Source organism: Notechis scutatus, chromosome Z (assembly GCF_049901735.1).
Source record: "Notechis scutatus isolate UNSWTSFEM ecotype Mainland chromosome Z, rNotScu1.2, whole genome shotgun sequence".
NCBI lineage: Eukaryota > Metazoa > Chordata > Lepidosauria > Squamata > Elapidae > Notechis > Notechis scutatus.
This window is the reverse complement of record NC_142025.1, coordinates 124,914,486-124,934,686: the sequence shown is the minus strand read 5'-3', so window position 1 is coordinate 124,934,686 and position 20,201 is coordinate 124,914,486. Positions and strand designations below refer to the sequence as shown.

At 44.7% G+C, this 20,201-nt stretch overlaps 1 protein-coding gene across 2 annotated transcripts in view; it reads left to right on the top strand.

Annotated features, from left to right (window-relative positions):
• Positions 1 to 833: 833 nt before the first annotated feature.
• The window catches only part of LOC113426212 (uncharacterized), a 41,180-nt gene continuing 21,812 nt past the window's right edge, over positions 834 to 20,201 (top strand). The window contains exons 1-5 of one of the 2 annotated variants that reach the window (XM_087945143.1): positions 834 to 932; positions 11,460 to 11,510; positions 14,835 to 15,068; positions 18,957 to 19,184; positions 20,137 to 20,164. In XM_087945143.1, the coding sequence (XP_087801269.1) occupies positions 11,487 to 11,510; positions 14,835 to 15,068; positions 18,957 to 19,184; positions 20,137 to 20,164 (514 nt within the window). In that variant the 5' untranslated portion in view covers positions 834 to 932; positions 11,460 to 11,486. Of the gene's footprint in view, positions 933 to 11,459; positions 12,511 to 14,834; positions 15,069 to 18,956; positions 19,185 to 20,136; positions 20,165 to 20,201 lie in introns of those variants that run through there. The other variant, XM_087945142.1, reaches the window with a different exon arrangement.

Here is a 20,201-nt window from a genome sequence, read left to right as displayed (position 1 = left end):
AAAATCTGATTTAAATAAAAAGAATCTGATTTAAATAAAAAAATCAGATTTTTTTGATTTTTTAAAAAAAGCATCGGTTTTATCCACTGTGGTTACGATCATTGCACTACCCTTGAAGTCACGTGATTGCAATTTGGGCATTTGGCAACTGGCTCACTATTACAACTTGTGACAGAATCTTGTAGTCATTGATTGATATTCACTGATCTTCCCATCCAGTTTTTGACATCAATTGGGAAAGCTGGAGTCATTTAGCAACTGCAATAAAAATGTTTGTAAAACATGACTGTTTCACAATCATTTGATGACTCACTTAATGACTGCCTTGCTTAGTAACCAAAATTCTGAACCCAATTGTGGTCATAAGTCAAAGATTATCTATAATGATAATAAGTTTGCTCATAGTCTCATTTTCTTGATATCTTTTTTTGGCGGGGGGGGGGGAATAATCATTTTTACCTACCCAGCCACAACATCCTGTCACACATCCTGCACATATTCCCTTTGCCAGGAAATACTAAAAATAAATTTATTTAAACCTGATCACTTATTTTGTGGACGCTGTCCTCATCCCATTTGCTTATCATTCTGCAAATACATTTCAGCTTCAGATTTTTGAAAGCGTGCCAGTTTAAAGGGGTTTGAGCAAGTCCGGGGCATGCAAAGATATTTTCCCCTTTATTTATTCATTTTGGAGACCTCCTACTTTACTCAGGCACGTCCTGATAAAAAGAGAGCAAAAAGAAAAGAAAACTCTCACACCCAGCCTGAAATCCAAGCCCTTGTAAAGAATAGAAAGTGAAAGAGCTTCACAGCTGAAACAAATCTTCAGAAACCGAGTTGCTTGATTCGTATCAATCACCACTCAGGGTCAAGGGCTTGTGTCTTAGAGTAGACTAAACTCGGGGGAGACACAGAAGCTGGATGAAAACGTGAGTTGAATTCTTTACTAGAAAAAATAAGTTATCCTTAGCAGAAGTACTTCTGTTTATTCCCAATGTCAGGTGTTTCTGCTTTGAATGTTTGAAAGTCAGACTTAAGAACTTAATTGGGAAAACATCCCACCACCATAGTCTCTCGATCCTACGAAAAGTTTAATTTGTTGACTGTATGAATGTGACAGGATGATGTGGCTTGGCTGGTAAAAATGATATCTCTGTTCTCCCCCCCCCTCCAAAAAAAAAAAAAGAATAAAAAATAGGCTGGGTTTGCACAACAGCCCTAACCATAAATTAGCCAAACCTATTTTAACAAAAGATGTGCAAACTCCACCCATGTGGCAATGAAGGAAATTATGGTTCTCAGTCAACCATGGGATCTGTCTTATCAAGTGAAGATTGTTTGAATGGGAAATGGGAGGGGGGGGGAATGAGATTTTATAATATTAGAGAATGGCCATTGCCACATGGGGCTACTGACACCCCTAATGAGATTTCTAAAAGTTGCATGGTCTTATTACATCCACATTTGCTGAGCTCTGAAGAATATCAAGGTTTAACAGAGGTAGTAATACCCAGGCTAAATCTGACATGTTTGTGTTACCTGCTTAATCATAAGGTAACTAGATTAAGTTTATACAACATGCTCACTAAAAATGCAGCTGGCTGATTTGTGGATTAGGTTAAGATTTGAAGTGAATTTGAGGACTGGGTTAAAGTTTGAGGTGAACTCATTGTCTGATGTTTTGGGCAATGTAAGGGCAGAGATATCAATAGCAGTTAGACTTATATAAGACTACCCAGTACTTTCTTTACAACCCTATCTAAGCAGTTTGCAGAGTCAGCGTATTGCCCCCATCTATTTGGCTCCTCATTGGCCACTTGAAGGATGGACAACCTTGAGCCTGGTGGGATTTGATTTGCCAAATTGCAGGCAGCTGACAGTAGAAATAGCCTACAGTACTGCATTATAACAGCTGCACCACTGTGCCTCCGATCAGGTTTTATCTAGCTGTGGGTTACTTCAAAGAAACTTCAATTGGGAACCTTGGAGATGAAGATAAGTGGAAGGGAAGATATACCACATACTTTTATTAACTTATCATCATTACCTCTCCATTCTTGGGTTTGAAACACCCCAGATGTGGAGTAATTAATGACAAAAAAAGGCAAATCTGAGGTTTCAATATATGCAAAATTAAATATAGTCCCTTTATCATAACCCTCTGGTATTATACCCAACAAAAATATTTCTGGCTTCAAAAATCTATAGGTTGCTTAATAATCTTTTCCAACCATGTATGTATAATTATCCAATATTTTCCTCCTTTTGTACAAGTCTACCACATATGATAATAAGTGCCTGGGGTTTGATAACACTTCCAGCATTTGCTGGACATGTTGCTAAACATTTTTGCTAATCTTGCTGGTGGCAAGTGCCATCTATAAAACATTTTGTAGAGGTTTTCCTTATATGCAGTAGCCATTGTCAGTTTATAGTTCCTGTCCCAAAGTTTTTACCATTTATGTAATGGCCATTTATCTAATGCTATAGTATAAAATTTTATGCCCATACAATCATTGTTTTTTTGACTTGCTCCTTTTCTATTTTATAACTTTAATAAATAGTTATGTTTTTTAAAATCAGATTTTTATCTGTCCCTAATAATACCTTATCAGGTGTTGTTGGTTCTTTATAGAAACCCCCTATTTTTGCATCTTTCTCATATCTTCAAAAATGTTTATGAATACAAATAAAACATATACAAAATAAAATTTAGACACTTGGTGATAGCTTCATATTTATGATGGTTGCAGTGTCCCAGGGTCATGGTATCTCCTTTTGTGAGCTTAACTTAACAATTGCAAAGATTGGCAAGAAAAGCCATGTCTCACTTAGCAACAAACATGTATGTTTATAGCCTTCCTTCCTTCTTTCCTTCCCTCCTCCCTCCCTCCCTCTTCCCTCCTTCCTTCCTTCCTTCCTTCCTTCCTTCCTTCCTTCCTTCCTTCCTTCCTTCCTTCCTTCCTTCCTCCCTCCCTCCCTCCCTCCATCCATCCATCCATCCATCCATCCATCCATCCATCCATCCATCCACGGTGGCACAGTGGTTAGAATGCAAGCTACTTCTGCAGATTGCCAGCTGCCAGCAGTTTGGCAGTTCATTTCTCAAGGTTGACTCAGGTTTGCAGGCACCCATGGTAGACAAAATGGGGATCCAGATTGTTGGGGGCAACAGGCTGACACTGCAAAGCACTTAGAGAGGGCTGGAAAGCACTGTGAACTGGTATATTCCTTCCTTCCCTCCCTCCCTTCCCTCCCCTCTCCCTTTCCTCCCTTTCCTCCCTCCCTCCCCCGCCTTTCATTCAAGGATTGGATGGCATGTAGGGTGCTTGCTCCCTTGATTTTTCTCTATGTGGTACTAATGACTTCATAGATTGGACTAAAAGAGAATGATGGCGCAAATCATTTGCTGTTTATAGGTTAGCTGGTTCCTGTCAGCCCAGACGTACGTCGACTACTGTGTTTCCCCCAAAATAAGAAGTGGTCATATTAATTTTTGCTTCAAAAGATGCATCAGCGCTTATATTCTGGTTAGGTCTTATTTTGGGGGAAATACGGTACTAAATACACCCATATGGCTGACAATCTTAACAGAGGCTTATTTTTAGGGTAGCACTTATATTACGAGCATTCTGAAAAATCATGCTATTTTCCAGTTGGTTCTTATTTTGGGGAAAACACGGTATATTGGATAGCCCTCAACAACCATTCATTTAGTTGTAAGTTTGAATTCACAACAGCACTGAGAAAAAGTGGTCCTTGCCCTTATGATTGTCAAAGCATCCCCAGGGACTGATGCTCAAAATTTAGCCATTTGGCAACTGATGCGTTTTTCTGATGGTTGCAGCATCCCAGTGTCATGTGAGTACCCTTTGCAACCCTCCCAGGTGACTTCCAAAAAGCAAACACAATGGGAGAAGCTTGATTGAACTTAGCAACTGCATGATTCACTCAACAACCATGGCAAAAATAGAGGCCGTAAAATCAAGCATGACTCATGCTTAAGCACAGGCTGGTTTAGCGATGGAAATTTTGATCCCAATTTTGTTCCCAATGGTTGTAAGTCAAGGACTATCTGTATGATGCTTTCACAAAGCATGCCTTGAGGTGATAGATGAACTGAATTCATAGGATGCCTTGGGTAAGATCTGAATCTGGAATCGAGATCTCTGACGTGTGAATTTCTATGCAACTATGAGATAATCTTTGCTGCTCTGATGCTTTTTTTCCTAACATACTTCACGGTGTTATTTTAAAGATAAAATTGGACAAGATAATAAGGTCAAACAGTTGAGATAGGACTAGGCAAGCGAACAATAAAACAGATCTATGCAATCTGAAAAAAGATAGGGAAAGATAACAAATTAGAATTAATCTAGGAAAAATTTCCATCAGATGCTGCTCCAGTCCTTTAAAGCCAAATTATACAACAGGCTGTCACTTAAGAACAATGGCAACTGTAGTCAGATATATTTGGTCGTTATCCAGTTGGGAAAACCTGATGAATGGACCAGAGTTATTGGAATCAAGAGGATGATGTCGGATGAAATCTACAAGTCCAGTTTTGTCCCACTTTCTTGTAGCTACTAAAATTGGAACAGAAGAAGAAGCTATTAGAAAACAGTAAATGGACCTCTTTTGTGCACCATTGTCCCAAAATGCATGCTGTCACCGACTTTCTTTAAGCATGTCTTCATCTTTCTGTAAGATTGGGTGTTGGTGGGGTGGGGTGGGGATTTAAAAGCATCCTTTTAAACCATCCTTTTAGTGGTTTCCAGATCTTTCCAGAGCAGCCAACATTTTTGCTTCTTTTAATCACCACAATATAAAAAGACGTTGAGACTCTAGAAAGAGTGCAATGAAGAGCAACCAGGATAATTAGGGGCCTGGAGGCTAAAACATACTATGAACGGTTGCAGGAACTGGGCATGGCTAGTGTCGTGTCCGGCGCGGGAAGGAAGCTCGGAGTCAGTGACTGGTTTTCAGCTCTTTGTTGTGCTCCGGTTACAGCTTGGGCTTGGAGGGAAGAACTGCGGCTTTTATTCCCAAACCGCGGTGGCCGCGGCCAATGGCACCACTTCGAATCTCCCGCGATTAGTTTCCACCAATCGCGGGGGATTCGCAACGGGCCAATCAGTGCGGCTCGCTCGCCCAATCCGGTCGCTGCGCGCTTCAGCCAATCGCAGCGCAGGGCTTGCGAGAATGTAAATGACTGTACAGAACACCCTCCCCTCTTGGTTCGGTCCTACGTAACGTAGTCCCGTAGGTAGGCGGGGCTCCGTACTTGCCTACTGGACCTGCGCAGGTTAGTTGTTGTTTGGTTCTCGGCCGGTTCGGTCGGGACCTCTGTTTCTCTTGGTCTCACCGATGGAACCGCCTGGAAGGTGTTGCCGGGCCTCTTGTTGTGGCTCCCTCCCAGTCTATTCGGGTTGGTCGAGCCGTGACTCTCACTGCTCCCGCCTGGTCTTTCCGGGCTGGTTGAGCTGGCCTGGCTGTTTCTTTCTGGTGAGGCTTCGAGCTGGCTGTTTGCTGGTGAGTATTGCTGGTTATTTTCTATTTCTTCTTGCCCCCTGTGTATTCCCTCCCTTCTTGGTTTGTGTCCATGGGGTCGCCTGTGTTTGCTTGCGTGTCGGTTGTGTTTCTTATTCTTGATCTTAGTTGATTGATGTGGCGTTTCCATGTTTGTCCGTCGGTTGTCTGTAGCCGGTAGGAGTGTGGTCCTGTCAGCTGGGTTATAGTTGCCGGTACCCATAGTGGGTCTCCGTGAGGTTTTTTGCATAGACTGCGTCGCTTGGTGCAAAAACCCGGTGCCTGCTGGATGAGTCTGGGGGTTTATCTGGGTTGTATGTGGGGTGTAGCCTGTCAAGTGGGGACCTTAGTTTTCTCCCCATCAGTAATTCTGCCGGGCTTTTGTTTGTCGTTGTGTTTGGGGTTATATGTTGTATTAGGAGCATTTTATTTATTTTTTTCTTGTATGTCCCGTGTTCGATTTTTTGGAGGGTTCTCTTTGTAAATTGAACCATCCGTTCTGCCCTACCATTGGCCGCCGGATGCGCCGTCGCTGTCAGTGCGTGTTGTATGCCTCGTTCCCGCTAGGAATTTTTCAATTCCAGCGAGGTGAACTGGGGTCCGTTGTCTGACACGATGACATCCGGGAGGCCGTGGGTTGCGAAAAGCTTGTTTAAGACCTTGGTTACCGCCTGTTGTGGTGGTCTTCATGTTGCTTACCTCCAGCCAGTTGGAGTAAGCATCCACCGTGATGAGGAATGTGTTCCCTTTTGTGGGCCCGGCAAAATCTATATGGAGTCTCGACCATGGCCCCTGGGTGTTTCCCATTCTAATATTGGTGCTGCGGGGGATTTGGTCTGGTTTCTTGGCAGCGAGCACTTGGCTACCCAGGCCTCGATCTCCTTGTCCATACCTGGCCACCAAGCGTAGCTTCTGGCCAAAGCTTTAGTCCTCACAATGCCCGGGTGCCCTTCGTGTAACAATTTTAATACTTTCCTTGCAATTTTTCCGGTATGACCACCCTGTCCCCCCATAGCAAACAACCTTTCTGTAGTGACAGTTCTGTTTGCCAGTTTCGGAATGTCCTGAATGCTTCATCGTTGTCTTTCTCTGGCCATCCCTTTTCTACCCAATGTAATACCCGCGCCAGACGCTTGTCTTTATTAGTCTCTCGGGCAATGTCTGACGCGTTATGGGTAGATCGGGCAATGTCTCTATGCTGAGGGTGGTCGCCGTGGGAGCTGGGTCATCGTCTAGGTCGGGAAGCGGTGAGCGGCTCAGCGCGTCTGCATGGGAGATCGTCTTACCGGGTCTGTGTGTGAGCCGGTAGTTGTAGGCGGCGAGGAACTCGGACCACCTTGTCATCCTGGGGGATAGGATGTTCGGGTGGCCTTGTTCCCCGCCAGGATGCCCAGCAGTGGCTTGTGGTCCGTGATGATGGTGAATCGGCGGCCATAGAGGTACTCATGGAACTTCTTTACCGCTGCGACGATGGCCAGTGCCTCCTTGTCTAACTGGCTGTAGTTTCTTTCGGTTTGCTGAGTGTTCTCGAAAAGAAAGCGATGGGTGCTTCTTTCCGTCCGGAAGTGTATGGCTGAGGACGGCGCCGACGCCAAAGGGTGAGGCGTCGCATGTGACGGCGATGGGTAGGGTCTCATTATACTGAATGAGGACGGCATCCGAGGTGAGCAGGTCTTTGGTGTTCTTGAATGCGGTGTCCTCCGTTTCCCCAGGTCCATTTGGCCGTCCTGTCCAGGAGCCTATGCAAAGGCTCCGCCGCGGTCGCCTTTTGGGGCAAGAACACATTGTAAAAATTTAGCAGTCCCAGAAATGCCTGCAGCTCTGTTTTGTTCTTGGGTGTGGGGCTTCCTTGATGGCTTTGATTTTGCTTCCGGTTGGGTGGATGCCATGTCGGTCTAGGAGGTACCCCAGGAATTCGACTTGCTCTGTGCATAGCTGGCATTTCTCTCTCTTCACTTTTAGCCCGGCCCTTTGAATTTTTCTAGTACCTCCTTAGGCGACCCTCTAATTCTTCCTGGTTGGCTGCCGACACTAATACATCGTGAAAATAGGGGACCACCCCTTGATTCCTCGCAGCAGTCTCTCCATGAGGCTCTGAAACTTCCCAGCCACGCTGACTCCAAACTGGAGTCGGTTACAGCGAAATGCTCCCCGTGGGTGACTATTGTTTGCGCCTCGGCGGTTTCTTCATCGACCGGCAGTTGCTGATAGGCTTGCGCCAGGTCGAGCCGAAAGACCTTGCCCCCCAGCGAGTGTAATAGGTGTTGCACTACTGGGACGGGTAGGCGCTTTGTTGCAGGGCGCAATTGAGGGTGGCCTTATAGTCCCCGCAGATCCTTACTGACCCATCTGGCTTGACTGGGGTGACTATAGGGTCTCCCACCGGGCATGGTCGATTGGCTGCAAACCCCTGTTTGACGAGCTTGTCAATCTGCTCATCGATTTTCTTCCGGAGTGCAAAAGGCACCCGTCTGGGTTTTAGGCGATGGGGCGACATTTGGGTCTAGGCTGAAGGAGATAGGGGGCCCTCGGTACTTGCCTAGGGTGCCGTCGAATACTTCTTGAAGTCCTCGCCAGTTGCTGCTCCCAGTCGGCCTCTGTGGTGTGGTTTATTCCCGTGACCTCGATTCCGAGTGGTGTGAACCATTGGAGTCCTAGGAGGCTGGGTCGGTTTCGGTCCACGATTGTCAGGGGAAGCTTCATGGTGCGGTTCTTGAAAGTCACCTCGAACTGTCCGGTCCCAATGACGGGATGCGGTTCCCTTGATAGTCCTTGATGATCAACTTCTGGTTCTCCAGTCCTCTTTTCTGGATGTTTGGCACCAGTCGCTTGAGTTCTTTCCAGGCGACCATGGAGAGGTAGGATCCGGAGTCTACCTCCATCCGGCATGGCTCGCCTCGATGCTCACCTCCACGTAGACCTTCCGGGCATCAGTGGTTTCGGCATGGCCGATGGTGACCGTCTGGTGGGTTTCTTCTCTCTGGCGGCCTTCCCCGCTTTCGTCGCCTCGGTTGTCTCGGCTCCAGCGATTGTCGGCTTGGCGATCTCTGGTCCTCGGGGGTGTCGCCTCGTCCCCGGCTGCTCGGGTCTCGCCGGCGGGGCTGTGTGTTTTTCTGAGTCGGCAGACTCGGGCGATGTGGCCCTTCTTGTTGCAATGCCGGCAGATCGCGGTCGATGAACCGGCATTCTGATCGAAGGTGATTTCCCCGCACCCGGCGCACTGGTTCCCGACTTACGACCCCGCTGATCTCGCCGGTCCCGTCCTGTTTGTAGCCGGTGGACGCCTTCCTCCTCTTCCGTGGTATCGGAGGCGGAGTCCAGGTCCCCGTGGTGTGTGGTGGTCTCTCGTCGGCTTGCCTCGGGGTTTCTGTGCGGTCCCCATTTTCTGCCCTCCGAAGCCTGGCTGCTGACTTTCGGGTGGCTTCGGCCGCGGAGGCTTCGGCCAGGGCGTCCCCGAGGTCGATGTTGCCTTTTGCCATCAGTTGACTTTTCAGTGCCTGATCTCTGAGACCTAGGACCACGCGGTCTCGGAGGGCATCGTCCAGATCCCGGAACTCGCACATCCCCCCTAGGTCCCGCAAGGCGGCTATGAAGTCGCTGATGCTCTCGTCCTGCCGCTGGTTTCGCCGATAGAACTCGTCCCGCCGGATGAGGATGGGCACAACGGGGGCGTAGTGGTTCCGAAGGAGTGGCTCGAGATCGGCCCAGTCCATCGCCTTCACATCCTTGGGCTTCGCGAGGGCTTTGGCCATCTTGAACACTGCGGGCCCGCAGTGTGTGAGGAAAACGGCCCTTTTCTTCTGCCCGTTCGCATCCTTCAAATTGCTACTTTCGAGGAACATTAGGAATCTATCCGTGTACGATTCCCAGTCCTCGGTAGCTGGGTTGAACGGTGCTGGTGGGGTCATGCTGGCCATCTTGTCCGTCTTTGTCTTCCTCGGGACACGTGCTCGGTGGTTATTCTCTGAATCCCATCCTCGTCGCCAGTGTCGTGTCCAGCGCGGGAAGGAAGCTCGGAGTCAGTGACTGGTTTTCAGCTCTTTATTGTGCTCCGGTTACAGCATGGGCTTGGAGGGAAGAACTGCGGCTTTTATTCCCAAACCGCGGCGGCCGCGGCCAATGGCACCGCTTCGAATCTCCCGCGATTAGTTTCCACCAATTGCGGGGGATTCGCAATGGGCCAATCAGTGCGGCTCGCTCGCCCAATCCGGTCGCTGCGCGCTTCAGCCAATCGCAGCGCGGGGCTTGCGAGAATGTAAATGACTGTACAGAACAGCTAGTCTAGTGAAGAGAAGGAGCAGGGGAGACATGATAGCAGTGTTCCAATATCTGAGGGGCTGCCACAGATGGGAGGGGGGAGGTCAAGGTATTTTCCAAAGTACTTGAAGGCCAGACCAGGAATAATGGATGGAAACAGACCAAGGAGAGATTCAACTTAGAAATAAGGAGAAATTTTCTGACAGAACAATCAACCAGTGGAACAGCTTGCCTTCAGAAGTTGTGGGAGCTTCATCAGTGGAAACTTTCAAGAAGAGACTGGACTGCCATTTGTAAGAAATGGTGTACGGTCCCCTGTAGGGGTTTGACTAGATAACCTACAAGGTCCCTTCTAACTCTGTTATTCTGTTATTTTTAGTACATTGGGGGATTTTAAGGAACAAAATTGTTGCTTTATAGTTTTCTGATGCTTAAAGGATCCATTTTGTCTCAAAGGTTCTTTTTTTCAAGAGGCAGCTGGACTTTTTGTTTTTTTTCTTTGGAAAAAGGCACCTTTGAGACAACCATGACTTGGATGACTGAGAATCTCCATAGAGATTCATTTTGTTCTTCAAATTCTTTACACCCTCAAGAGATGGTTCTTTGGACCCCATCCTTATTTAAAGGCCTGTCATTGATGTTCCTCACAAAATCTGGGGCTGTTCTTGAAACGATAGAAGTTTTGCATACTTTCTTTAAGCAGCACACACTTTCTTCTCTCTGCTTGCAAGACCAAAATCAGCACACTCCATTCCACCACCCAAGGGAAGATCTGTCTGACCTGGCTTGCAATTATCACCTATTTTATTTCCCTCCTAATCCACGGGTGTCAAACTCGATCACATCATGTGACATATCGTGACGTATCATGATGTGGTTTTTTTGCCTTTGCGGAGCTGGGGTGGGCGTGGCCTGCATGTGATACATCCGGCAGGCTGTTAAGTTTGACAGGCCTGTGGCCTAACCTCTTTATCCTAACAGATCAAAATCTGGCAACATCTGGCTTCCTGTGACTGGAAAATAGTGTACAGATAGTCCTCAATTTACAACAATTCATTTGAACTTACAACAGCACTGAAAAAAAATGACTTAGGACCGTTTTTCACACTTGCATCAGTGGTGGAATTCAATTTTTTTTACTACTGGTTCTGTGGGCGTAACTTGGTGGGCATGGCAGGGGAAGGATACTGTAAAATCTCCAGTCAGAGGTAGTATTCGCTGGTTCTCCAAACTACTCAAAATTTCCGCTACCGGTTCTCCAGAACTGATCAGAACTTGCTGAATACCACCTCTGCATTGCACCATTCCCATGGTTACATGGCCAAAATTCAGACACTTAGCAACTGACTCATATTTATGACAGTTGCCATGCCAGAGGTTGAGTAAATGTGATCACGTTTTCAAACTTCTGATAAGCGAAGCCAGATTTACTTATCAACCGTGTTACTAACTTAACAACTGCAATTAATTCACTTCACAATTGTGGCAGGAAAGATTGCAAACTTGCTTGGCAACTGTCTCACTTATCAACAGATGTTTTGGGCTCCATTGTGGCCGTAAGTCAAGGACTGCCTGTGTGTCACCGGCCTGGTAGACTTTTTAATGTGGGTTTTGATAAATTCTTGTGTCTTTCCCTTAAAGACTATTTCTCACCTGTTATTCTCTTTCAGGAATCAACTGGGCAGATATGAAATGAAATGAATCCTGCTTTCTCAGGCCAAGTAAGCTGTGAATTGGTATTTGAGTAATTTTATCAAGAGGACTTTCTGAGCAAATAGGGTTCTCGCAGTTGCTAAGTTGCTGGGGAAGGCCAGGATGAATGAAGAATTCAACATGGGACCATCAAGTCCAGTTCGAAGAGGAGAACTTCAGGAGGTCTCTGATGAAGAAGAGACAAGTAGGCCTAGATACAAAAACCCAACCGGGGAAACCTCTGAAACAACAGAGATTCTGTTCATCACTTCTGCAGAGCAAAAACTGTGGAAACAGCTTCTGGGGCTCCTTTCTCCATCCCTTTGGAAAGTCAAGGTTTCGGGAGCCCCCCAAAGCAATTCGTCAGCCATCTCTTTAACCGGCTGCCCAGAGGTGGTTTTGAGAGCAAAAAAAGCTATCAGCAAATTGCTCATTTTTGTAGGCTGCCAGATTCAAATCAACCACATGGATCTCCCACACCTCAAAGCGGTTGGGTTCTTCCAACTCCATAAGGGATTCCATCTTTTCCTTTGGGAAGGAGAAGCTTCTCACATCAGGGCGGATGCCATGGTGAGGATAGGGACCAGTAGTAGTCTGGACGGTGGAAACGCCGTGCTTGCTCAGAAGGTGTGGAGCCCAGAAGGGTCCCTTTATACGAATCTGGACATTCACTTTTCATGCCCACCCACAAGGGAACTAGCAGCTGGGATGATAAAACTGGCTTTAGAAGCTGCCTGGCGCAAAGGGTTCCAGTCTGTAATTGTCACCTACTTGGGTCCTACAATCTCTAGAGCTGAGGCTGAGTTCATAGTTCTAGGAATGGAAGCTTTCAGGAAAAATCACCCCATTGGTCCCTTGAAAAGCCTTCATGTGGTCTCCAGAGACGAGCTTGGTGCTAAGCTACTCTACAAGGAAAGTCAGAAGCACTGGCCTTCTGGAAAGGATGACTCAGAGAAGTTAAGAAACATGCTATTGTCCTTAGAGTCCACTAAGATCGAGGTAGTGACCAATCCTGATATAACGACAAAAGTAAGTATCTGTTATTTTATTTTATTTTTTTAAAAAACAGTTACAGGCAGTCCTTCACTTACAAACATTCTTTTTGTGCCCTTTTGAAGTGACAACACCATTGAAAAAAGTGACTTAATTCAATTCTTTTCTGTTCTATTCTATTTATAGATTCATAAATCAAAATAAAGGAATATATGTATGGGTATAGGTATTAATATAGATGATATCCTATCCTATACTACTCTACTTCTCTTCTATCTCCCCTCCCCTATTCTATTCTATTCTATTCCATTCCATTCCATATTCTATTCTACTCTACTCTACTCTACTCTATTCACTTAACATCCGTGTTACTAACTCAACAGCTGCAGTAATTCACTTAACAACTGTGGCAAGAAAGGTCATAAAATGGGGCAGAACTTGCTCAACGGTTTTGCTTAACAATATAAATTTTGGGCTCAATCATGGTCATAAGTCAAGGACTGCCTGAATTTATTGGGCAGGAACAGGAAGGAAAATGGGGGAAAAATAGCATGGACATGTGAAAAGGGTGTGTGTTTACTGCAATTGTTAAACAAAAAAAAAGTTCCACTAGGTTTTACTTGAACAATCTTGCATTGTTTTTGACAAGTTTCTGGGAGCTCCTTCCTGATGCTCGTTTTGATTGCGACAGCACAGAAGTATGTGTAATAAATAAATAAGTAGATAGATGCAGGATTAGACAAGCAGGAGACCAGTATTTTCTTCAGATGCTTTGAAATTGATGAGTAATGGCCTACAGACGGTTCCTCGTTAGAGATTTATAGCTTCTTTAATAGTCATCCTACAATCTTTGTAGCAGGATAAAATTTAAGTAAATAGCTTTTGTGTTGCCAAGGTGATGACTGGGAAGTGTGAGAAACCACTCACAGAAAAAAATAGCGTATAATTCTCATGTTGTGCAACAACAGCTATTCAAACCACAACCTAAGGGTGTTATGTTTTAATTGCGGAATTGTAGTGCAACCTTCACTTATGGTCATTTATTTTTTCCTGATTCAAAAGTAAAAGCTTGGGGCCTCAACTTGGAGCCCCATCAGGAAAGATTCAGTTCATTAATCTTGACCAGCCTAACCGTCTCATTTGTGAAGCAGTTAGTAACAAAGAGGTAGTTACTAACTGCCTCATAAATGAGAGTGTTAGGTTGGTCAAAATTAAGGAACTTAATCTTCTGCAGTGCTGTTCTGAGTTAGGCCCCCAAACTTTTATTTTTTGAATTGGGAAAAAAACAGCTGTGGTTCCAGGCTACTTTTAAAACCTATGGAACTTCCATTTCCATAATTCTGTGCTCCTACTATATTAACTTGATGGAGGAGAGTGCACTTTGGAGGAGGAGTTGCAACTGGCAACACAGAAGACCAAACTTTCCTTTGTGTTGGAGTTCTGAACTGAGGAACAGATGTTGTTTATTAAATGTACATGCCACCTCATGATGCTAAGGCAGGGGTCTTCAAACTTGACAGCTTTAAGACTTGTGGACTTCAACTCCCAGAATTTCTCCTCCGGTCATGTCACCCCAGGAATTCTGGGAGTTGAAGTCCACAAGTCTTAAACATGCACAACATATGGGAATCATAAGCTATTTTTTTTTTCTGTGAGTGGTTTCTCCCATTTCCCAGTCATCACCGTGGCAATACAAAACTTGAAAACCCTTGTTCTAAGACAGTGGTGGCAAATCTTTTTCGGCTCCCATGCCAATAATTGCACGCGCGCTCATAAGTTCACGCTCGTGTACCAGCACCCAGAAGGCAATGCATGCTGCCCTCCCACACCAGATACTTGACAATCAGTTGTCAGGCGATGGTGGCACGTGCACATGCTCAGTGGGGCTCTTCCGGGAGAGCTGTCGCATGCCACTTCTGGCACGTGTGCCATAGGTTCTCCATCATGGTTCTAAGGGCTTACAAAAGTGAAAGCATAAAACACCCAGGATAAGTCAGAAATTGAGCTCTGAGGGTGGTCTTGGAGATAAGGTACAGCTTTTTTTTTTTCCTGTGTGCATCTTTTTACCTTGTCTATGGAGATTCTCAGTCATCCAGGCTATGATTGTCCCAAAGGTGCTTTTTTCAAGAGGCAACTGGACTTTCTGGTTTTTCTTTGAAGACGTTTCGTTTCTCATCCAAGAAGCTACTTCAGCTCACTGAAGCTTCTTCTCTTCTCTCTGAAGAACCTTCTTGGATGAGGAACGAAACGTCTTCAGAGAAAAACCAGAAAGTCCAGTTGCCTCTTGAAAAAAGCACCTTTGGGATATCTTTTTACCTTGAATATCTGATTGAGTTTGCACCTTTTTTCTTTGTGGACAGGTAGATGTGGTGGTTCTACCCCTTGCTCTGCATCCTGATGGGCTGGGCTGGGATTCCATGCCAGGAGTCCATGCCATCACTCAGAAGGCTCTGGAGACTGTCCCCCAATGCCGTGACCTGTATCCAGGGGATATTCTTTTGGTGCCAGGTTCAACCTTTCCGGAGCTTGACTGCAGAATGATATACCTAGTAAGGCTTGATGATTTGCAGTTGGAGCCTGAAGAAGCTCATAAGGTAAACAGGGCAGAAGCTATCTTGTTGATGCCCAATATTTGCCTTTTTGTTCTTTCTTTCTTTCTTTCTTTCTTTCTTTCTTTCTTTCTTTCTTTCTTTCTTTCTTTCTTTCTTTCTTTCTTTCTTTCTTTCTTCTTTCCTTCTCTCCTTCCTTCTTCCTATCTTTTCCTTCCTATCCACATTCGTATCTTCCTCCCTCCCTCCCTAAAGAAGCTCATAAGATAAATAGGACAGAAGTTAACATGTTGATGCCCAATATCTGTCTTTGTGTGTTTTCCTTCCTTCCTTCCTGACTCTTTCTTTCTCTCTCCTTCCTTCCCTCCCTCCTTCCTTCTTTCTTTCCTTTCTTCCCTTCCTTCTTCCCTTCCTTCCCTCCTTCCCTTCTTCCTTCCCTTCTTCCTTCCCTTCCTCCTTCCTTCCTCAGATATTGTAAAGACATTTCTGTTTTCTTTCTGATCTCTGATAGTGAGCTTTTTTACTTTTCATTTTTCTTCTGATGTTCTTCTTGAAAATGCCTATTCACGTTTTCCAGATCTGGGCAGGTCTTATATAACTGTCCTCTACTTTTCATTCTACTGATAGAATATTTATAGCTCAGGGTTGAACTTGTGAGGTCCCTAGGTGCTATCTGAGCTTGGTTTCCTTGCAGACATTAGCCAATTAGATAACATCATCAGTGCTAGGTCTGATGATGTTCAATGCTAGCACTGATGATGCCACCTAGTTGGATAATGAAATGTCTGCAAGAAAGCCACCAAGCTTAGAGAGCACCAAGGACCTCACTTTTCATTCTTTATTAATTCTTTTAAGAAATTTTCATCCCATGTTGTCATATGTAACCATTTTCCTCACATTAACACTACTAGTTAGGTTGAAAGGAAGGAACTAATCCAATCAAAGCCATCCTCTATGCATCCTAATTTCTGTCTGGGATTAACTGCAGATGTGTGTATTGTGTACTGTACTATGTGCGTTATGTATAGTATACTGAACTGTACTGGAACTACACTGCTCAAAAAAAATAAAAGGAACACTTAAACAACACAATGTAACTCCAAGTCAATCACACTTCTGTGAAATCAAACTGTCCACTTAGGTAGCAACACTGATTGACAATCCATTTCACATGCTTTTGTGCAAATGGAATAGACAAGAGGTAGAAAGCATAGGCAGTTAGCAAGACATCCCCAATAAAGGAGTGGTTCTGCAGGTGGTAACCACAGACTACTTTTCAGTTCCTATGCTTTCTGGCTGATGGTTTGGTCACTTTTGAATGCTGGCAGTGCTTTCACTCTAGTGGTAGCATGAGACGGAGTCTACAACCCACACAAGTGGCTTAGGTAGTGCAGCTCATCCAGGATGGTACATCAATGCGAGCTGTGGCAAGAAGGTTTGCTGTGTCTGTCAGCGTAGTGTCCAGAGCATGGAGGCACTACCAGGAGACAGGCCAGTACATCAGGAGACGTGGAGGAGGCCCTAGGAGGGCAACAACCCAGCATCAGGACCGCTACCTCCGCCTTTGTACAAGGAGGGACAGGATGAGCACTGCCAGAGCCCTGCAAAATGGCCTCCAGCGGGCCACAAATGTGCATGTGGCTGCTCAAATGGACAGAAACAGACTCCATGAGGGTGGTATGAGGGCCTGATGTCCACAGGTGGGGGTTGTGCTTACAGCCCAACACCGTGCAGGACGTTTGGCATTTGCCAGAGAACACCAAGATTGGCAAATTTGGGACTGTTGCCCTGTGCTCTTTACAGATGAAAGCAGGTTCACACTGAGCACATGTGACAGACATGACCGGGTCTGGAGACACCATGGAGAATGTTCTGCTGCCTGCAACATCCTCCAGCATGACTGGTTTGGCAGTGGGTCAGTAATGGTGTGGGGTGGCATTTCTTTAGGGGGCCGCACAGCCCTCCATGTGCTTGCCAGAAGTAGCCTGACTGCCATTAGGTACCGAGATGAAATCCTCAGACCCCTTGTGAGACCATATGCTGGTGCGGTTGGCCCTGGGTTCCTCCTAATGCAAGACAATGCTAGACCTCATGTGGCTGGAGTGTGTCAGTAGTTCCTGCAAGATGAAGGCATTGATGCTAAGGACTGGCCCACCTGTTCCCCAGACCTGAATCCAATTGAGCACACCTGGGACATCATGTCTCACTCCATCCACCAATGCCACGTTGCACCACAGACTGTCCAGGAGTTGAGGGATGCTTTAGTCCAGGTGTGGGAGGAGGTCCTTCGGGAGACCATCCGCTACCTCATCAGGAGCATGCCCAGGTGTTGTAGGGAGATCATACAGGCACGTAGAGGCCACACACACTTTTGAGCCTCATTTTGACTTGTTTTAAGGACATTACATCAAAGTTGGATCAGCCTGTAGTGTTTTTTTCCACCTTAATTTTGAGTGTAACTCCAAATCCAGACCTCCATGGGTTGCTAAATTTGATTTCCATTGATAATTTTTGTGTGATTTTGTTGTCAGCACATTCAACTATGTAATGAACAAAGTATTTAATGAGAATATTTCATTCATTCAGATCTAGGATGTCGTATTTTTGTGTTCCCCCCTTTTTTTTGAGCAGTGTAATTCAGTTGAAACTATCCTTTGGTGTATTTGTTGTAATAGATATGGCTAGTTACATACTAATGTGTAAAAGTAAAAAGTAGAGGTTGTAATGTTGTTGTACTGTGCTAAAAAGAATCAGAATCAATGCCTTTTTCTTTCTTCCCTTGTACCTCATATTTTCGTTCCGCCTTTCTTTTTTCTTCCCTTAATTTCCTATTTTTATTTTTCGGTGTATTTTGTACATTGATAAACAATAAAAGTTATAAACACAGAGAAATCATCCTATGAACATGCTAATTTTTGTCTGGGACTAACTGTATGCAGATACATGCATTGTGTACTTGGATGAGTCAGGATTTTGAAGCCAAGTTTCGGTAAACTAACCCTCCATTGACCCATTAAGTCATATGGTTGCCATTAACTATCCACAGATGAATCAACAAAATTTTGGGGTGTTGTTCTTTGCCATGAGCTAGAAAAACATGGGGCTACCAAGCACATTTTTTTTGCATGTTTAAAATTATTTGAAAAACAATACAAACACAGCTAATCCTTGACTTACAACCATTTGTTTAGTGACCAATGTTGTAACAGCACTGAAAAAAGTGACTTAGAATTGGTCCTCACACTTGCCAAAATCAAAGCATTCCCATGAGCATTTGATCAAAATTTAAGCGCTTGGCAACCGATGTGTATTTACAATGATTGCAACATCCTGAGGTCATCTGATAGCCACTTGCAACCTTCCCAGCTGGTTTCTGATGAGCAAAGTCAATGGAGGAAGCTAGATTGGCTTAATGACTACATTGATTCACTTAGCAACCGTGGCAAATCCTTGGCTTAGTTTTTAGAATAGGAATAGGATAGAATAGAGGAAATGCAAAGTTGGAAGGGACCTTGGAGGTCTTCTAGTCTAACTCCCTGCTTAGGCAGAAATCCCTACACTTCAGACAAATGGTTGTCCAACCTCTTCTTAAAAACTTCCAGTGTTGGAGAATTCACAACTTCTGGAGGAAGTTATTCCACTGATTAACTGTTCTGTCAGAAAGTTTCTCCTTATTTCTAGGTTGCTTCTCTCCTTGATTAGTTTCCACCCATTGCTTCTTGTCCTATCCACAGGTGTTTTGGAGAATAGCTTGATTCCCTCTTCTTTGTGGCAGCTGCTGAGATATTGAAGCACTGCTATCATGTCACCCCTAGTCCTTCATTAGACTAGACATACCCAATTCCAGCAACTGTTCTTTCTATGTTTTAGTCTCAAGTCCCCTAATCATCTTTGTTGTTCATCCTAATCATCTTATGTATGTCACTTTCCCAGCAGGTTATTCGAAACATGGTCCAAAGCTGTCTCTGCATCTTCTATGGGTCTTTCCTGGAATCCATTGTGTTTCCCATCTTCCAGCCAGTAGATGCAGATCAAGCTGCGATGTGGGAATGGATTCTAATTGTAATAGACGAAGTGAATTGGTTCTTGAAAAACTTTCCCAATACTTGGATGAAGCTGGTGCAAATCAGGCACCTTCCAGGATGGATTCTGCCATGTCCGGTAATCATCTTGGGCATCAAATGGTTCTAGAGTATGTGTGTGTCTACACAGGTAGTCCTCAACTTACAACAGTTCATTTAGTGACCGTACAAAGTTACAATGGCACTGAAAAATCACTTTTTAAATGCCATTGTAACTCTGAATGGTCACTCAATAAACTGAAAAACTTATGACCATTTTCACATTTTTAACCATGGCAGCCTCCCCATGATCAACCTGAACAAAATTCAGATGCTTGGCAACTGACTCATATTTATGACGGTTGCAGCATCCCAGAGGTCATGTGATCTCCTTTTGTGACCTTCTGATAGGCAATTCAATGGCGGAAGCCAGATCCACTTAACAAGCGTGTCACTAACTGAACAACTGCAGTGATTCACTTAACAGCTGTGGCAAAAAAGGGTGTAAAATGGGACAAAATTCACTTAACAGGATTCTTGCTTAGCAACTGAAATTTTGGTCTCATTTATGGTCATAAGTAGAGGACTACATTTATATCCAGGTGGATTCTCAGATGAAGAAGGAAATGCTATCCAGATTGCACCCTTTAGGTGCCTGGACTTTAAAACTCAGAATTCTCAGCAAGTCCATAGATCTGGGATCGCAAAGGATGGGAAGACTGATCTGTAATGATTTTCTGCACATTTATTGTGCATGTTACAATATTTTCCTGGGAATACCTCAATAAGCTAATTCTATAATAGATGCATTTCTTTTAAGCTTCATGACTGAACAATACAACCTGAATGACATAAGGACATGCAGAAATTAAAGCAGGCAACAGAATGCTTAATTTCTGGATATCAGTCACTCTGTACTGCGAGAAGGGTAGCATATAAGTTTTATAAAGTAATGATCCCATTTTTAATAGAAAGAATGTAAATGTGCCAACTCTAGGATATCTTATTTTTCATTTAACATGTCCAAATGAAATGTCTTTTTGTCTTAACAGATAGAAAAGGCTCTCTCCTTTGCTGCAGGTAAGACCCTGCAATTCTCATTGCTGCATCAATGAGA